The sequence below is a fragment of the Zosterops lateralis genome (assembly GCF_965231275.1).
Source record: "Zosterops lateralis genome assembly, chromosome: 5".
NCBI classification, from domain to species: Eukaryota; Metazoa; Chordata; class Aves; order Passeriformes; family Zosteropidae; genus Zosterops; species Zosterops lateralis.
The window spans coordinates 50379543-50397330 of NC_139766.1; the positions used below are offsets into that span (position 1 = coordinate 50379543).

A 17788-nucleotide genomic window follows, 5' to 3' on the forward strand; every position below is an offset into this window, starting at 1 on the left:
GTCTCCCTCTAGTTCCATAGATGCACAGACACGTCTATATGAATATTAAACATTAATTGCATCAAGAGCCATTGAATGCAGCCTCCCCCTGACACAGGGCTTAGGCCAGCAGGCAGGAGAGTGCCTGCTGAATTTGAATGTGGCCGGTTGCTGCCAGAGAAATGATAAAAAGAGAGAAGCTGGGCTTATATATTTCCCAGGGAAAGCTTCTCTTTATTACGTAATTCTTTCCTTTTTTTTGCTTCTTGGCTGGGAAACACCTGTCAGGAAATGGCAGATGGTGGGAAATAATAAAAGGAAAGAGATGTCCTCGTTTTAAAAGGAGATCTTGCATTTTTCTATCTTTGGTTGTAAGTGCTGTGGAGAATGTTACTGAATTATGCAATTCCTTGGTGTCTTTCTGGGTGCATGATGTTAAAAGCAAAATAATCACTTCAGTTGCTGAATTTCAGACAGGGCGTTTTTTGGGGTTTTTTTTGTTTTGGTTTGGTTTTTTTTGTTGTTGTTGTTTTTTGGTTTGGTTTGGTTTTGGTTTTTGTTTTGGTTTTTTTTGTTTTGTTTTGTGGTTTTTGTGGTTTTTTGTTTGTTTGTTTTTTGTGGGGTTTTTTTTGGGTTTTTGTTTGTTTGTTTGTTTGTTTTGTGTTTGGGTTTTTTGGTTGGTTGGTTGGTTGGTTGGTGTTTTTTTTTGTTTTCCCAAAAAAGAAGAAAAAATAAATTACATGTTTAAAAAATTTATTTCTAGAGCATGACTTTCTCACAAAAACTTTGGAGGCCATCAACACTGGGGTTGAATGATGACTGTTTTCAGCAAAATTATGGTGGGCCCAGTGAAGCAGGTGCTGAAAGCTTGTTCTTTTACTGAAAAATGGGTGAAACCAGTTCCACAGGGTAGCATGAGTGTCAGGGAAGGAGTAAGGGTGAGAGAAAGAAGAAGCCTAAGACTTCCCTCCACAAAGTATCCAAGCCTGAGGCTCAGTGGTTTCAGGAAGAATAACAGGTTGCCCTCTCCAGAGAAATGGGTAAAGTTTGGTGAAGTGGAGCTGGAGGTGCCTCTCACCTTAGTGTGTGCAAGTACTTATACACAGAAGCAACATAAGGCAGAGAGGCAGCACCCAAAATTATGTTCTCCCTCTTTTGCAGATGTTATCTTGCCAATTGTCATCACCTTGATAGTCATTACTCTCTCTGTCTTCTCACTGGTGGCTTTGTACAAAATGTGCCAGAAGAATACTCCAGGTATTTGGTTTGCTTTCTCTGCATCGGGGGAGAAATCAATGTGCTTTTTATTAATAAAAGATCTCTTTCAGATTACCTTAGCCATCACTGTTGTGGTAGTCTGATGGGAAAGCTTTTTGTATTTTGTGTTTTGCCTAAAGTGGGAAACTAACACTTCATTTTCAAAATCAGTAGGAAGACCAGTGATTTTTGGAGAATATGTAATGCTGCAAAGCTTTTTTTCATGCTTTTGCAGCTACAAAGAGCTAACAAACACCTGTGCTAACACGGTCAATCAGATAGAAATAGACAGTGAAAACTAAATTTGAAGATATTCAACAAAATCACTTTATTTTATATTTCTTCAAGATACAGGCGAAGAAATATCCGTGTTTTCTTTTGGGATATACCTGATACATACATACACATACAAACACACATGCACATGATGCATGAGTAAAATTTTCCAGTTACAGTATAATGTGCATGCAGCAAAATCCCTGAGCAAACAGTATTTTCAGAAATAGTCTTTTTGACAGAGCAGCTAAAGTCAGTATCTATTTCTCTGCTGTCCATTAAATACTTAAGATAATGGTTTATGGTTCCATCAAAGTCCATTTGCCAAATGTTTCAGGGTTACCCAAGTCGGCCACAGGTAGGTGTAAATTTCCATTAAGTGAAAACCCAGATCTGAATCTAGACTGTGTTTTTTCTGTCTCTGTGAGCTGGCATGGGTTAGGAGACCTGTGCAGAACTGTGAAATCACCAGGCCTTGGAAATACAAAATCACAACAGGGTGTTGAAGCTGTAAACCAAGACAAACAGTGTGTCACAACCAATTTAGCCAATGACATGGAAAAACAGACCCAGATAAACAGAGGAAGGTGTGATCCTTACTAAGGAAGTTACTGAATATTCAGAGTCAAGAGATAAAGACATGAGATGAAGAACATTGCCTTACCAGCCTCCCTATGCACAAATGTCATCAGGCACTCTATTAGGAAATTCATTTGGAAGATAGAGTAGATATCTGTAGTGCTTCCTGTAGGATTTGCCCAGATCTATCCAGTGCATTTCCCCTGTGCTTGGTGCCGTGGAGTTGGCTCCGTATCTCTGATGTAACCCCCTGGCCCCTTCCATCTGCCCACCCTTACACATAAGCATAAAATACATTTAGCATATGATTCATTTTGGAGACAAACCTGTTCCTCATCGATGGAGATGACAAACTCTGTTGTCAGGCGTCATGCCAGCTGTACCCCCAGGGGGTAAAGACTCAGGAACACCGTTGTTCCCTTACCCTGTGTCTTTTAGCTCAGCTGTTGTGTACTTGAGAACCATCACATACTCACATCCTCCGTGCCAGCTACCCAGGGATTTGGGAGCTACAGGGAAAAATGTGCTTCTGTTGTGCTCTTGGACAAGTGAAATGTCATTCTCCCTGGTTCCCAGAAGTGTTGGTACAAGAAACATCAGTTCACTTCCACAGATGACCAGAAAAATAACAATTACTATTCAAGCTGGTTGATTGTGTTTATGAACTTAATGCAATACTGCAAAATTGCAACTGAGCCTTCTGCCAGCAACTGCAATAGCCATGTCTAAATGTTTGGGGTTTGAATTCCACCAATCAAAATGACATTAACTTTTTTCTTCTTCCAGAGAGACAAGAGAATGGTGCTGAACAGTAGGTTGAATCCTTTTCATTGCTTTGAGATCTATCAAAAGGCATTTCAGATTTTGCATAGGATTTCCTTTGATCTTTCTCTGTTTAAACATAGTAATCAGTTGCCACCCCAAAGAGAAATATCCTGTTGAAAGTGCTGCACTTGCAGTTTTTGTAGACATGTATGCATGATAAGCACCTGTTTCAGTACAGATAGAGATGTGGTAACTCTCAACTGTTTTACAATTGATCCTTTTGAAATGGATAAACAGCTTATGCTGTGCCAGAGGACTCATTAGCCCAATCTTTTTTCTTTTTTTTTTTTTTCCTCTTTTTTCCCCACTGATCCCTCTCCTCTACCCCCACATCTTTTCCCACTGCCTTCTTTTGTTTATGGTTTCTCTCTTTTTAATGTATTTCCTTTTTATTCTGGATTATTTATATATGTATTTCTCTTGTTCCCGATTAAATCATGTTCCTCTGTCCCATCTTGTTTCCACTGCACCATTTGTGTAGCCTCAGTTGAAATAGTAGTGGCATAAGGAGTGTGAGGAGAGGGAAACTGAGAAAGATCCATTGGAAGATACAAACTAAAGACCATTGAGCCTGGCAGTGGCTGCTTGTATGACCAAAACCAACATTTAGGCTGCTGATTTACTTGGTAGCCCTGACTCCCTGGACATCTGAAGTGGTCCTTCCTTGCAATTCAACATAGCTAACAGGCTTGCATTGACAGAAAAAATATTATTCGTTTTTCCCCAGATGTACCTCTTCTGTGAAGTCCTAGATTTAACCTGGAGTCATGAAACTTGATTTATTATATGTTTAAGAGAAAGGCATTTTCTGAGATGTTGGTATATGGTATTTTCTCCCACATGACCCCATGCAAAGCCCATATTAAGCCTGCCAATTTAGACTGGAGTAGATGCTGCCTCCTCAGGACTATAATCTTAGAGTTTTGTTTGGATGACCAACATATGTGCTGACTGATTAAATGTTGTCTGACTTCAACAGGGCCCAGTCAGATAAAGAAGGAGTCAAACTTCTTTCTGTGAAGACAACTTCTCCTGAGACTGGTGAGTGTTTCCTTTGTGTGTATGTCTGTTTCCCTCTCTGAGCTCAGTGAAGAGCAGTTTTTGGGATGTCATTTCCAATAGCAAACTTATCTTCAGTTCCTGTCAGGTTAAAGTCACTGCAAACAATTACTCTACAGAGCAAATCCCCAGACTGTGATCCTGTAGAGCTGCAGTCAGCTGTACTGTGTGTGCTGTCAGTATTTGGGAGTGAGAAGTATGACTGGTTTAGGAAAATATTTTATTTAAATTATTGATGGTAAGCGATCTAGCTAGGGATGTTCAGGAATAACAGTGACTGTGGTATTTATCAGCTAAATCTGGCTGTACAAGGAAGTTTGAAAACTGGTAATATCAGAATCACACAATGTTCTGAGTTGAAAGGGCCCTCAGGGGTCAACTTAAGTGAATGGCCCATGTGAAGATCAAACCCACAACCTTGTTGTTATTATTACTATGTTCCTACCAAGTGAGCTAATATCCCAGGGATCAAAAGGTTTGGGAGTCTGCTGTATGTAATCAGGATTCTGTTGCAGTTGGTATCAGCAGTGTTCAGTCAGCCCTGTACTCAATCACCCTTTGCATTCAAAATCCTACTCTCATTGCAAATCCCTCTGTCCTGTGCTTCAGGTTCTTACAAAATTTGTGGTAATAAAGCCTAAAGGAGCAAAGGTTACTGATAACATGCACAAAAGAAAGAAAAATATCAAAGAAAAGAGATGGAAGCAGTTATAAGTTCTGCAAAAAAATGGAGTGGCACAAAATAAGACTGAGGCAGAATAGAATTCTGACTAATCAATTGAAACCCCGAATTTTCTCATGGTAGAGCTAGTCAGGGTGAAACTTCACACCTTCACCCAATGCTTTCTCAGTCATGTAGGCCCCACCTCATCTGCAAAGGTCCTTCCAGAAAAACAGTCTCTTACTTTCTACTTTTTAGGTATAATACTCTTTTTTGTTTTTATGCCTTTTGGCCACCTGTTTCTCCTACTGACATTTCTGGGGCTAACCAATAGCTGCCCTCTCCTTTTGTCCAAATCATTGGGAAGTCCTCTGAAATACAGCACTTGATCTGAACTATCCTCTGCTTGCTGGAGAGGCACAGTTTCATCTCTCCAGCCTTCTCTGCAAGTCCCAGAAGTTTTTGTGCAATCCAAGAGACCCACAGGACATCTCTGGGAGCCCTGGCTGCAAACCAGAGTCGTGCAAGGCTCCTATGGCCTCTTGACAGAGCTAGGGACTAGAGGGGGACAGGAAGGGTCTGCTCCATCACAGGACACATCATTCTGCCCCACTGCTGCTGGGTAAAGGCAGACTACACTTTGGCATTTCAGAGGCTGCACTTCAGAACTTCATGATTTGGGAAGGGGTATTTTTGTGTTTGATTATTTGGTTGGGTTTTTTTAAGAGTATGTCTTTGGGAATGGACTTTTGGCTTGATTTTGAGTATGAAGTTGTGTGTATGTTTTCTTAAGATTGTACTGGTTTTTTTTTTGAAAGCTGAATGAAGTTAGAAACTAATTAATGTATTTTTTTGATTGGTTTTGCCCCCATCATGCCATGTCAAAGATAAAGTGATTTCATTGACAGTAGCAGAATTGTTTGTGGCAGGGTAAATGGGAAAAGATATAGTCTCTTTTTTTTTTTTTTTTTTTTTTCCTTTTTCCACAAGATGAGCTCTGTTGGCTGTTAATCAGCTACTGGTTCACCAAATATCTGAGCATCTTCCATCCAGAAGGATGCTTGCTATTCTTTTTTACTGAACTATGATGTGTGCATGCTATAATTAGAAGGATTGAGTCATAACCACTTAGAAGAGAAGATTGTTGCCCTCTTCTCATTAATACAATTCATATTTAAACTAGCTGCCATTTTCACTTGAATTCTTACATCGTTATATGTTTCAAAATTAAACATGCTTTCATAGAAATTGAAGTCCTGCTTTTGCCTAGGTTTTTAGAGTCACTTTACTTCTTAAATTAAAAGTGCTCTGGCAGAGGGGTCTGTATATTCCAGAAATATTTTTCACTCATAGAGGTATTTTAAATACGTTAGGATGTCTCCCCATTTGAATCAGATTTACTTGCTTTATTAAAAGCTCAGGCATAAGGGCAAATGTTTCTCATGATATAGACACAAGAACTGCCTGACTCATGGGCCTTCTCACAATTCTTGACAATAACTGCCCTGCATAAAACTTTCTTATGAGTGTTCTTCTTTTTCCTTGGTCCAGCTGTTTAGAAAGTGTATGTTGTGGCTGTCTCTGTACGTACCAACAAAACTACAAAAAAGTTGTGAGTAGAAAGACTGAAATTAGAAAGATCTAAAGAGCAGCCTTAACTTTACAGGCAGGGCTACATCATCCTCTCACTATCAAGAGGCAGCTCCTCCCTAAGGTCAAGCATATCTACAATGAAATTCTGCTTTGATATGTATTCAAATTAAGCTTTATTAAAAGCATACATTCTATTTTATTTTTTTTTTTCATTTTTTCTTTTCATTCCAAACAGAAGACTTTGAGATTGTATAATTTTTCTAAAATATGCACAGGACAAATAAGGACCTACAAACTGCTCAAGCAACTAACCTAGAAACACCCTGTCTCAGTGTTGTGCATAGATCTTGATCAAAGGTTATGGGAGTTTAATCTTGCCTTCTCTAATCTGTCTAAAAACATGCCAGCTGCACATAGTTGAAAGAGATGTATGTGTCCAGAGGGCTGTTTGTCCATCTGCCTTGGACATCTATCTTGAGCTGGAATGGGCCGACCTATGGTGGTCCATTGGTTCCTGAAGGATCCTATTTTTGGACTTCTAAAATTAGGTTGTGAATATGAAATGAAAGAAAAAGGAAAAACTCCTTTTTCAGAGGCATAGCTGAATTAATTTTAATCAAGAATATTATTTCAAATGCCAACAATTAATGTGAAAGAATACTGGAAAAGAATAGTTTTCAATTAAGCCTAGACTAAAGTAATGTTTTTTAATGGAGTAGTATCATCAGGAACACTAGGTAAAATAGGGCTTTAATACTGTTATTTTTTTATAACCCTTTTTAGAAAGATGGAATTGCTAATGGTTTTGAGCTCTACAGCACAACTAATGTAGAATGGATGTAAAGTATAAAGCCAGAGACAACTAAACTAGACTCAGAAAATTTTTCATTCATCTTCATCAGTGAACTGCAACACCTGATGCAAGATAGGTGCCTGTTCTTCCATCTTACTTGAAAATTCAGCTTGGATAAAAATTGTCTCAAAAGTTTTACACTAATGTACAAATGCAGGACTTATGGAGCTATTTCATGCTGACAGTTCAGGCAAATACAGGGTAGCTCTCCCTAGGTAGAATGTGTGGGTTTTTACAATACAGTGGTCTAGAAAATCTACCTGCAAAAATATTTACTTGAGATTCAACATAGCCCACAGAACTGCGCACTTAGTTTGTCAATGATAGTTATATTTCCTGAGAATATAAGATGAAGGGTTTTAATTGATGACTAAGAGATCAATACCATCAGCCATGAGGTTAAAGTATTGCCTGTCTTGAAAACAGAACTAACTTTTTCTGTAAGGGTTCTTGTGTGTTACATTGAAAAACAGCAAAGGTATTGATCACCTTTTTAGGACTCAAGAAAAATGTTGAGGGATGAAAATTTCTCAGTTACAGAAAGGCTGGTGAATAGAAATTTGGGTAAGGCTACTCCATAGAGGTGTGTGATGTGTGATAGAAGCATTGATACCTGAGTAATGACTTCAGAATTTTCTTTTATGGCCCTTGCCTGGAATAACTATTCCAAAGCAGGTAAAATGTATGAAAGGCCTTTTTAGTAGGAGCACACCAATTCAATATTCAGTGTAAAGCCTCATAGGTATGTGCAGGTGACATCATATTTCAGACATGTTAGGTATAATCCTGGTGCCTAAGCATAAGCTGATCCAATAAAGCATGATTTATAACCAGACTGAGCTGTTTTGGGGTGAAAGGGTAGGATATTACTTCCTTGGCTTGTAGAGATATTGCCTGCTCTGAACTGAATTTGCTGAAAGGATCTTAAATGTATCAGAGCTGAGGCAGCTCCGATTTTGGTGAGGCACCTGAAATGGAAGGTGGCTGGAGAAGGATTTGTGACACAGGTCTGCATTAGGGCTTCCTGAGAAGTGGGTACACACAGTGGGTACACTGTGGGCAAAAAATGAAAATTCAAGTGTTGCTACTAAACGGAGATGGGAAAATGTATCGGCAAAGATGGATATTTGGGAGACACCTAATCTGTGTCTATTTGAAACCCCTTGAACTTATTGTAATCACACTGGAGAAAGAGATCAGTTAATACCCAGAGGTGCCCTCTGATGGCAGTTCTGTGCAAAGATAGCATGAACTGAGGATGCAGGAAAACTTGCCTTCTCCATATGCTCCACATCTCTTCCAAAAGCTGCTGCTGGTTAACAGTAATGATGGCCTTAGAGCTGTTACCTGATGCTTCAGCTGAATGTACCTCAAGACAGCCCACTGCAGTGCTGGGGCTTGGACATGGAAAATCCTGTGGTGTTCTGAAACAGTGTGGCCAGATCACAGCGTCTCCATCACTGCTTTCCATAATCCTCCGAATGCTGAGACTGATTGTTCTGCCTCACTCATCAAACCACAGATGTGGTTTTGATACAATGGGACAAATCAGGAGCTGGTGCAGACCTTATTTCCTGTTATGCTGAGTACATCTGAGCATGGGCTGTGGCATTTAAGAAGGTAAGAAATCTTTGGGGTTTACCTCGTTAGAGACCCAACCCAAGGAAATGTACCCCTGCGAGGAGGCATGACTCCATAGTGTGCCATGAGATTTCTGAACTTGCATTGGGACTTTGGCCTCTTTCTCATTGTGTCTAGGATCTATATAGATGTCTCTAGGAACAGGTGAAGAACCTGAGTCACTACATGAGTCACTCTGTCAATGGAAATTCCCTTCCCTCTTCCACTTACTTGGAAGACAAGCAGTGTAGGTCAGTGAAGAGCAGTCTGCTGGCATGCTGTGTGCTTAGGAGTGGTAAGCGCAGGTGCTGCTGCTAATGTAGGATATTATATTGATTATTTATTTCTCTTTCCTAGTCTTGAGAGGTAGTTTCAGGGTCCTATGTTTTTTTCTCTTGCACATAGAACACCAAGAGGCTGCTTTATAGAAAAATGTCCCCTCGCAACAGAGAAAGGTGTCAAGTACCTCCTTCCCTCTCCTTTTCTTTCTCATTTGCTGATGCTATTTTTTTTTTAACCTTCTATTGTATAATAGCCTGAAGTTGTGTTTCTTTCTTCACAGAAACTGTAGAGTAAACTTTCTTAGCTTGGGGTTGGACTCTGTTTGTGTTTACTCACACCACAAAGTTCTGACTGCAGAAACTACCAGTTGAAACTTTTGGACAAAACAGTTGTTAAAAACATAGTCAAACTGTAGTCAAAATAGCATATGTTTCCTTCTGTATTTCTCGTTTGTTTTGTGAGGTGTGCGTATTTTCAAGGGTTTTTAAGCAGTCTCTTACATTCAGCCTGCTGAGGGTCAGGTGATCTTTTCCCTTGTGAAGCATTTGCTGACTTTCCAGCCTACAGTTTTCTGAGATGCTCCTCATGAGGGAACCACCTCCCGCCCTTTGCTGCCTGTTCAGCAGCAATTGCCTTCCTGTCCTTCACCTGAACGTTTCCACACAGCCTCTCTCTGCCACGGTGGATTGTTCAGATCCTTCTGTCTGCTGGCAGTGGTGAGGAGCAGTTTGCAGGAAAATGGTGAAGTGTGTGGGAGGGGAGCTGCAGCACATTGCAGGTGCTGGACCCACTGGCCCACACCAAACCCAGCCACTGGTTCCCACTTAATGCTGTTCTCCAGCATCTTTCTTTTAGTTCAGGGTGGTAAAAATAGACATTTTGATTCCTGTGTCTGCACAGGTAGTTTTATACTTTTATAAAAGATAGGCTTCAGCAATCAGATTTTATGAAAAGCTTGGTTTACTTCTTTGCTCCAAATTTGATTGCCACTTACAAGCAATTTCTTAGCAGCAGATATTGCAGTGAAATAACAGCACAACTAATTTCTTCTTACAGACAATGTAATCTGAGATGCAGTACAACCTATTTTTTATGTGAAAGACTGTTTCTACATCCTTTTTCTTCCAGCCTTCTCAATAATGTCAGAGGGCTTCACCCAGGGCAAAGACTTTCTGTACTCATAGTACTCAGTCTGTACTCTCTTTTATGTCATGATGTCCTGCCGTGTATGTGTATTCTGAATGTGGAGAAGCGGAGGAGAGGGAAAATTGCAGTGAGATTAATACTATATCCTTCCACAACGGTGAGACAAAGAAATGTTTGTTTCAGAGCATCAAAACTGACCTTATTGCAATCTGTAATTTCAGCTGACTGTACCCATTATTTATTCACACACATTGGCATCAGAATGCAACATTAATGGTTGGAAATTAGGATATTTGTGAGTGAAAAATCGAAACAAATACTGCACAAGTGAAATTTTAATTAGAAAGAAAATGCTGCATTTTCACTGCAGCACTATTTCTTTTCTGGTTATCTTTCAGCTTGGAAGAGCCCTCAGTAGCTGTGTACCAAGTCTACTTTCCATGCACTTAAAATAAATATGTTGAAGGATGAGGATTTATGAGTACAATTTTTTTTTCTTGTACATCTTCCTTGTCTTTATCCTTTAGAACCATGACCATGTTTTAGAGGAGGAAGTGTGCAGGGTGTATTGGATCAGGCCCAGTGCCTACACTGCCAATTTCTTTGGGTGGATCAGTGACCAAGGCTCTGGCAGAAGTGTTCAAAGGGTGCCACATAGAGGCTGTGTGTATGAAAGACCAGTGCTGTATTGTGCAAGTTGCTGGAGAACCGTGTCCTTTAGTATTGAGGCTAAGAAACCATCAGTTGAGCCAGCTGTACATCCAAGGATGCTGGATCTCTGCAGCCTCAAACCCAGTCACAGAGGATTTGTTAGAGGGTGGATCACATGAGATGAAAGGAAGTGTGACAAACATGAAAAGAGTCCAATAATGTGTCCTACACCATAGTCTTCCAGCAGCCTGCAGCTTGGAGACATCCTTAATCAGGCTTTTTATCACATGGTGTTTCATAGTTTTCAGTGACTTTTAATTCCACAAATTTGTCTTGTTTGCTGTGGTATCTGCAGCCTCCTGCAGCAACAAACCTGACAGTTAAACTACAGATCTGTCTGGTTTATGATAGTAATAGTTAGAGACTTCATGATGCCTCTGTCTTTGTTTTTGCAATCCAATTTCAGACAAAAATCAACAAACAGGTGCAACACTGGAAGATGAGAGAGAGAATAAAGCATTTAATGGCAGGCTTTGCATGTCAGCTAAAACTTCCATGTCAGTATCTGATTTCTTTTTCCAAATATTCTAAGGCCTCTTTTTCAAACTGTGCAACATTTTTTCAGTTTTTGCAGAAGTGTGTGATGCATATGATGTTGGCTTCTCACTGCCCTCTGCCAGTCTATGAGCCCATAACTCCTCCTTCATCAGGAGAGGTGTCATGTGGCAGGATCACAGGTAAAGGGGGTCATGTTGCACTTGCAGCTGTGCAGTTGGTAGCGCTTTAACTGCACCAAGTACTTTCTTCCAGTTCCCTTCATCTCTCATTTTTTCTGAGGCCACTCACTTACTTTTCAAAGTAGACAAATGTACAATGAATTTTCAACCTATTATCAGAAAGTTATTGCCATAGTAACCATCAAATTGGATCAACTAATACCTTATGCGAGATATTTAATATCTATATAATGAGAAGCTGGTGGTTCAAGTTTCTCCTGATACCTTCCATCTCATGGTGCATAACACTAGAGTTTGTGTGTCATTCTTCTCTAAATGCATAATCCAGAGTAAATAAAGTCCCAGTTTTTCACTGATGATGTTGTGCAGCAGTTTTGCTCTTGTTGGTATATTTTATGGGACTATACCCTTTCTCTTTCAATGATGGTCTCAGATTGTGGCAAGGGTGTTTAGATTGGATATTAGGGAAAATTTCTTCACAAAAAGGATTGTGAAGCATTGGAACAGCCTGTCTAGGGTAGTGGTAGAGTCATCATTACTGGAAGTGTTCAAAAAATGTGTGGATGTGGCACTTGAGGACATAGTTTAGTGGTGAATATGGAGATGTTGATGGGCTGACAGTTGGACCTGATGATCTTAAAGATCTTTTCTAAACTCAACAAGTCTATGATACTGTGACAACCTTCAAAGGATCCAGGTAATGTGGTACACTGCACCCTGTATTTTCTCTATCAGCAAAAAATTCACTGTGAAATAATTTCTTCAGTCTATTAAAATGCCATCTCTTCTAACAAATTACAAAACACAAGTGTTTGTTTTTCATTTCCCTTATGGGAAGCAAGGTTTAGTCCATTTGTTTTGGTGGGTGATGGTTTGGGGACAAGTTTGGGGATTTTTCAGTCATGGAATCTGTTTGTGTCAGTTAAGGCTGTTTTGAGATCAATATAAATGTCTTCTTACTTGCAGCTAACCTGAATGTTCTTCTTGGTTTGGCCTTTGAGTTGCAACTGGGTATTTAGCAGAATATCAAACTGCTGAACCATTGAACTCCAAAATCGATCTCTGTGCAGTCTCCAGGTGCACTGCAGCCCTGTATCTAAACCCATCCACCACCCTTTTATCTCTTGAACAGAGAGCATCTCTGACTACTTCTTCTCCAGTGTATAATCATTGTCTCTTCATCACTGAATTGTTGGCTGGCACTAGTGATTACAGACCTTACATACCAAATATCTTCAGGCACATTTGCAGCCATGGAGTAGCCGTTACTTGCTTTTGCTTCACAAGGCTTGCAGGCTCCTGCCCTCTTGGAAGTGCAGCAGTGAAGCAACGTAGATCATCCCTGCCTGCATCCATCCCTTTACCAGACACGGACATTGTAGGGAGATAAAGTGTATAGCACCAGGAAGTCTGGATAGGACATGTGAGTGTCTGTGTGCTGTGGTCTCAGGGGCTGCAGAGAGGCAGAGTGACCCCTCTGGCCTGGCCACCACTGTCAGCAGGTACCTGTCAGGCACTCTGCCTTCTGCAGCCTGTGCTGCTCCTCCATTCCATACTCTGGTCTATTGGTATAAATGGGATGTTATGCAAAAAGCTACGTTACTCTGTAGCCTGCCCTTAGACATGTTATTTCCCTGGGGTGCTTCTATTTCTAGATATTAAACAAGGAAAGTAGAAACATGCAGAGGAAAAAATAAAAAATAAGCTAAAAAAGAAATTAGAGTTCTTGAAAATCTCGTTCCTTTGCTGGTATAAAACTGTGCAATATTTGAACTGGTTCACTTTATTTTAGCTTTTCAGTACAAGATTTTTATCTGACAAAAACATTTCACCTAGCAAAAATATGTCTTGCTAAGATGTTCCATATTTTTCCTAGCAGAAACTTGTGCTTTCCTTTGCTCTATCTGAAATTTGACATAAGAGCTTCTGAAACTATCTTAACAACACTTCAAAATTATTTTAAAATATATATTTTTTCCAAAATTGAACACTTGGAGAGTGAACACCATTCCAGCACACTATTGTTGAACAGTTTTCAGCAGATACCAAGTCTTCTACTCATCTCCAAAAAGCTGCACTAAATTAAAGAGCCTTTTTCTGCTGTAAAGAAAAACTGTCTGAAAACTATTGATAAGTGTTTTCCATTCTCTTCAGGAGTGCAACTATTTAATTTGGCTGCTAATTATTTAAATGCCTAACCGGTGAATTTTTTATAATCCTAATTTGTATTACAATTTGCAACCCTAGGCCATTGATCATTTGTAGCTTTTTAATACATATTCACTTCTCCTGGAATGTAATACATCACCTCCTTGCCTCTCATGTGGGCATGAGGGATTGTGTCCCGTAGGTGAACAGGGAGGCAGAAGAAGATACTTGGGTTTTCCTGCCCTCATGCCATGTGGCACTGGCTTCTCCAGAGAAGGAATATTGAGAACTGTGTGATGTTCTTAAATCTTCATCCTTCTGCTTTGGAGGAACTGAGCTGATGTCAATGTTACTGGCAAAATTTAATTTTATAGTTCTATCTTCTCTTTTTTATAATTCAATGTTCTAATCATAGCTATAAATTAATTAAAATCTTATTCCTCTTCAACTCCCTTGAGAACTGCCTCAGAAAATACTTTGTGGTAGTAACCCACCATTTATGAGCAAATCACAGGAGAAATAATCTATAAAATAGGAAGACTGGTAAAAATGTATTGTGTGGACAGTTTTTGCTGTTAAGTAAATCTGACAAGGAGACTGGCTAGTTTGTACACTGGTCATTGATGTATTTCTGCTAGACTCATTTCCATGTTTATCTGTCTTTCCATATTTATCTGATGCAATGTATTTTCTGTTTCTTAGGAGAGCACTCATCTCATGGGAAGAATAAAACTCGGCAACTCTTCACATCTCAACAATAAATACGTAAGTTTATAGCCTTTGTTTTCCATCCTGTAAGATCAGTGTTTTTTAGTCCCTTTAATACTTTTTAGTCTCAGTATTGTGCTATGAAACTAAAAAAAAGGGTTAAAAATGCGAGCCAAAAAAGAGAAATTCCTTTAGTTGGCAGCTGCCTCAAGGAAAATGGCTTAAACAAAGCTCAGCTGCAGCGCCTCATCATGACCAGATTCACAGGAAAACTGGGGGGCTGAAGGAGCTGCCAGCTCACAGAGACAGACCTTTATAGGCACGAGTATGTGACTTTAACTGTTCAGCATTTCCTGGATGTAAACCCCTGTAAACCTTTCTGTTTGTGTGAGAAATAACAGATTTTTAAGGGCAGATACCTATATAAAAAAAGAAATTTGGTACCCAGAACTTTTTAACTCCTTTTTTTTCCATGAAAAATCTGAATCTTTATCACTTCATGCAACAGCCATCACTTTAATTGAGGTGGTTTATTATGGCTTAAAATCCTCGGTGGTTAACATACATAGCAAATGTTGGATGGTATTTTTATGTGTGAGAGGGCAGAAACCATCAGAGCACCTCTGAAACCCAGTTGTTAGGTGCTGCATTTTCCTTCATGTATGAGGCTTTCTCAGCCACCACAATATCCATTTCCCATGGAACTGCTTCTCTCATTTTTGGAGAACTGTGCAGAGCTGTGGTCCTTTGCTGAGGGAGGGAGAAGGAAGCAGCTGTGGAAGGGCCCTGTGTGACCAGGGTAGAGCAGGAGGCAGGGGACAAGGGTGGCCTGAGGAACTGGGTGTCACAGCAAGCATGGGGTGGACCCTACAGAGGCTCTGGCAAAGCCCAGACTCCCATCAGCACTGCAGAATGAAGCTCCTCAAGAATGGGTCCCATCACCCTCCACTGAGAAATACCTGGTTGACCAGAAATGTGAAGAACATCTTTGATGGTTTTGACTTATTCTCAATTCCCCTAGGTAGAGACCAAGCTTTCCTATGCCAATAGTAAGGACAAAATGATCTCTTTTGTTCCTTGAATTAGAGCAGCAGAATACAGTTTTGCCTACATTTCTGAAAACCCAAAGATGATGCAATTTGTGTGGATCCAGGACAAGGGCCTGGACAATGAATTTAATCCTTATTGTTTATCTCATATTGGATTTATTCTGTGTCTTCCATTTTAGCTTACTCTTATGTTCCTGAACAACTTTACCTGGAATAATAATCCTGAGATACTCTTGTCATTTCAGATGTGAGCCAGCCTGGTTTTTCACGATATGCAGGAACATCTCACCAAAGTTGCATTTCAATGGGAAATGTGGAGAAGCTGAAGCTTTTTACCATCAGGACACTTGTGTTAATGATCAGATTTTGACTCCTAAATCTCAAGCATCTCCTTTCCCTTCTGGAATGATATGTAATTTTTTGATGGCTTAATAACTGGTATATCATGTATATTTATTATTTTCACATATAGTAAAAGCAGGAAAACAAGGTTGAAGAGAATGTAAAAACAAGAAGGATGAAGATAATGTAAAAATTTGGTGACGTTTGCATAGCAGATACTAAAAATGTTTTCTGCACACACAGAGGAAGGAATATGTCAGCATACTTTGTTGAACTTATGGTAGCTAGGGATCTTTTAATTGTATGTAGCAGAATACAAACAGGCCTGACCCTTGAAACAGGACTGGGCAAACAGCCACGATGAAAATGAATTCAGTGATTTGCATGAGATTCCTCACTGTAGCACATGCTTTGCTTGTCATAAATGTTTACAGGGTGGGATGCTTGGCTGAGATGCTGAAGTGTGTGCTTCTTTTCTGTGAAGGGAGTAATACACCTTGCACTGAGGCTTTTTGAAATTCTGTAAATTACTGAATATAATCCTTGCAATGTAACAGGCAATAGTTGGTTTTCACCTGTTCCTTGGCTAATTGCATTATGTGTGCTACAAATATGACTCCCATATAGCCTGGGGCACACAGTGGGAATCAGCAAGGTAAGCAGTTTCACAGATGAACCTTCTTCCCTGTGTTCTGAGTAATGCATGGGATTCCTGCGGGTTATTGAATAACTCTGGAAGTTCAAAGAGTGTTTCAAGTGCTAATTACAGACACTCCTAATTTGTACAGAGCTGGCAGTTCCAAAATATCAAGTAGTGCTTCTACCTGCATTCACCCTACCATTCTAGAACTCTAAATGTTTGAAAGTTATATTACTGTGAGCATTTGCTCAGTCTTAATCCACTGACTGTAGTGTTCCAAGAATTACCTTTTTTTAAAATTGGGAAATGGAAAGAAGACAACTGGTGGTCTAAGTGAAGGACCAAGATCCAGGGCAATCATCTGAGTTTTGATACGTATTGATACAATGCTTTTGAGGAACTTTTCTCTCCAATTTCCTTCTTTGAAATATTAAAACTTGCCTAGCACCGTGGTAATAGATGGAGCAGATTTGTTAGTTCATGTCTATAGACAAAGCTGAAAAGTGTTTATTTCCCTGTGCTTGGCTGTTGCTCTTATTTCCACCCTGGTGGTTCTGATAATCTTCTGTCTTAGTGGCACCATGAGAGACTTTTGGTGAAGCTCGATGAAAGATGGGGAGCAAACAAGTGTCCATGCTGCAGCTGAACTTACGTGGTTCATTCAGGCATTCCTGGATCACTTGTGTTCCTCAGGAGCAGAGAAGTCTTGGATGCCTACTTTGGAAAGGTCAGGCCATCTAAAACATGCTAGTTGGCATCTGCAACTATTCTGGTTCCTGATTGATGAGGTTTCCTTCAGAAAAAAACAGTCATTGTGGATTTTCATGTTGATTAAAAACCTAAGGTATTTTGTAGTGTGTTGTATCATAGTGAAAGGACAGTAGAGAAAAGAAGAAATATTGTGAAATATCTGTATTTTTGTGCAAAATCTGTTCAGAAACTACCATGTTGTGTCAAAAAAAAATTTACTGCCTATTAAAATTTATTATCTTTATTAAATAGCTGTCCTTTTCTGTTTGCAGAAATGCAATCCATTGCCCATGTCTAACACAACTATTATCCATTACTCTACATTCAAGTTTCACAGAATGAGGTGGACCCTTTATGACAAGCCTGGAGAGCAGACATCAGATATTCTGGGTGTGGTGGTGGCAGGGGCTCCTTAAGATCTTGCATGCTGGAGGTGGCAAGTGGAAACTCCTCCTTATTACAATCAGTGATGGGGAGAGGACAGGCCTCTCTGCAAATCCTGATACTGGAAAAGTGAAAAACAACAAAACAGGGAAGGTGTTTGGGCTCTTTATGATAAGGGGCATAGCAGACAACCAAGCACTCATTGGAAGGCTGGGAAAGATCTCTCAAAGAGACTGGATTGTGCTGAGT

At 39.8% G+C, this 17788-nt stretch overlaps 1 protein-coding gene across 3 annotated transcripts in view; it reads left to right on the forward strand.

Annotated features, from left to right (window-relative positions):
* Positions 1-17788, forward strand: part of EMCN (endomucin) — a 62505-nt gene that overhangs the window by 34869 nt on the left and 9848 nt on the right. The window contains exons 8-12 of one of the 3 annotated variants that reach the window (XM_083862430.1): positions 1141-1236; positions 2878-2902; positions 3896-3957; positions 14369-14431; positions 15603-17404. In XM_083862430.1, coding sequence (XP_083718556.1) covers positions 1141-1236; positions 2878-2902; positions 3896-3957; positions 14369-14427 — 242 coding nt within the window. In that variant the 3' untranslated portion in view covers positions 14428-14431; positions 15603-17404. Of the gene's footprint in view, positions 1-1140; positions 1237-2877; positions 2903-3895; positions 3958-14368; positions 14432-15602; positions 17405-17788 lie in introns of those variants that run through there. The other 2 variants (XM_083862428.1, XM_083862429.1) reach the window with 2 other exon arrangements.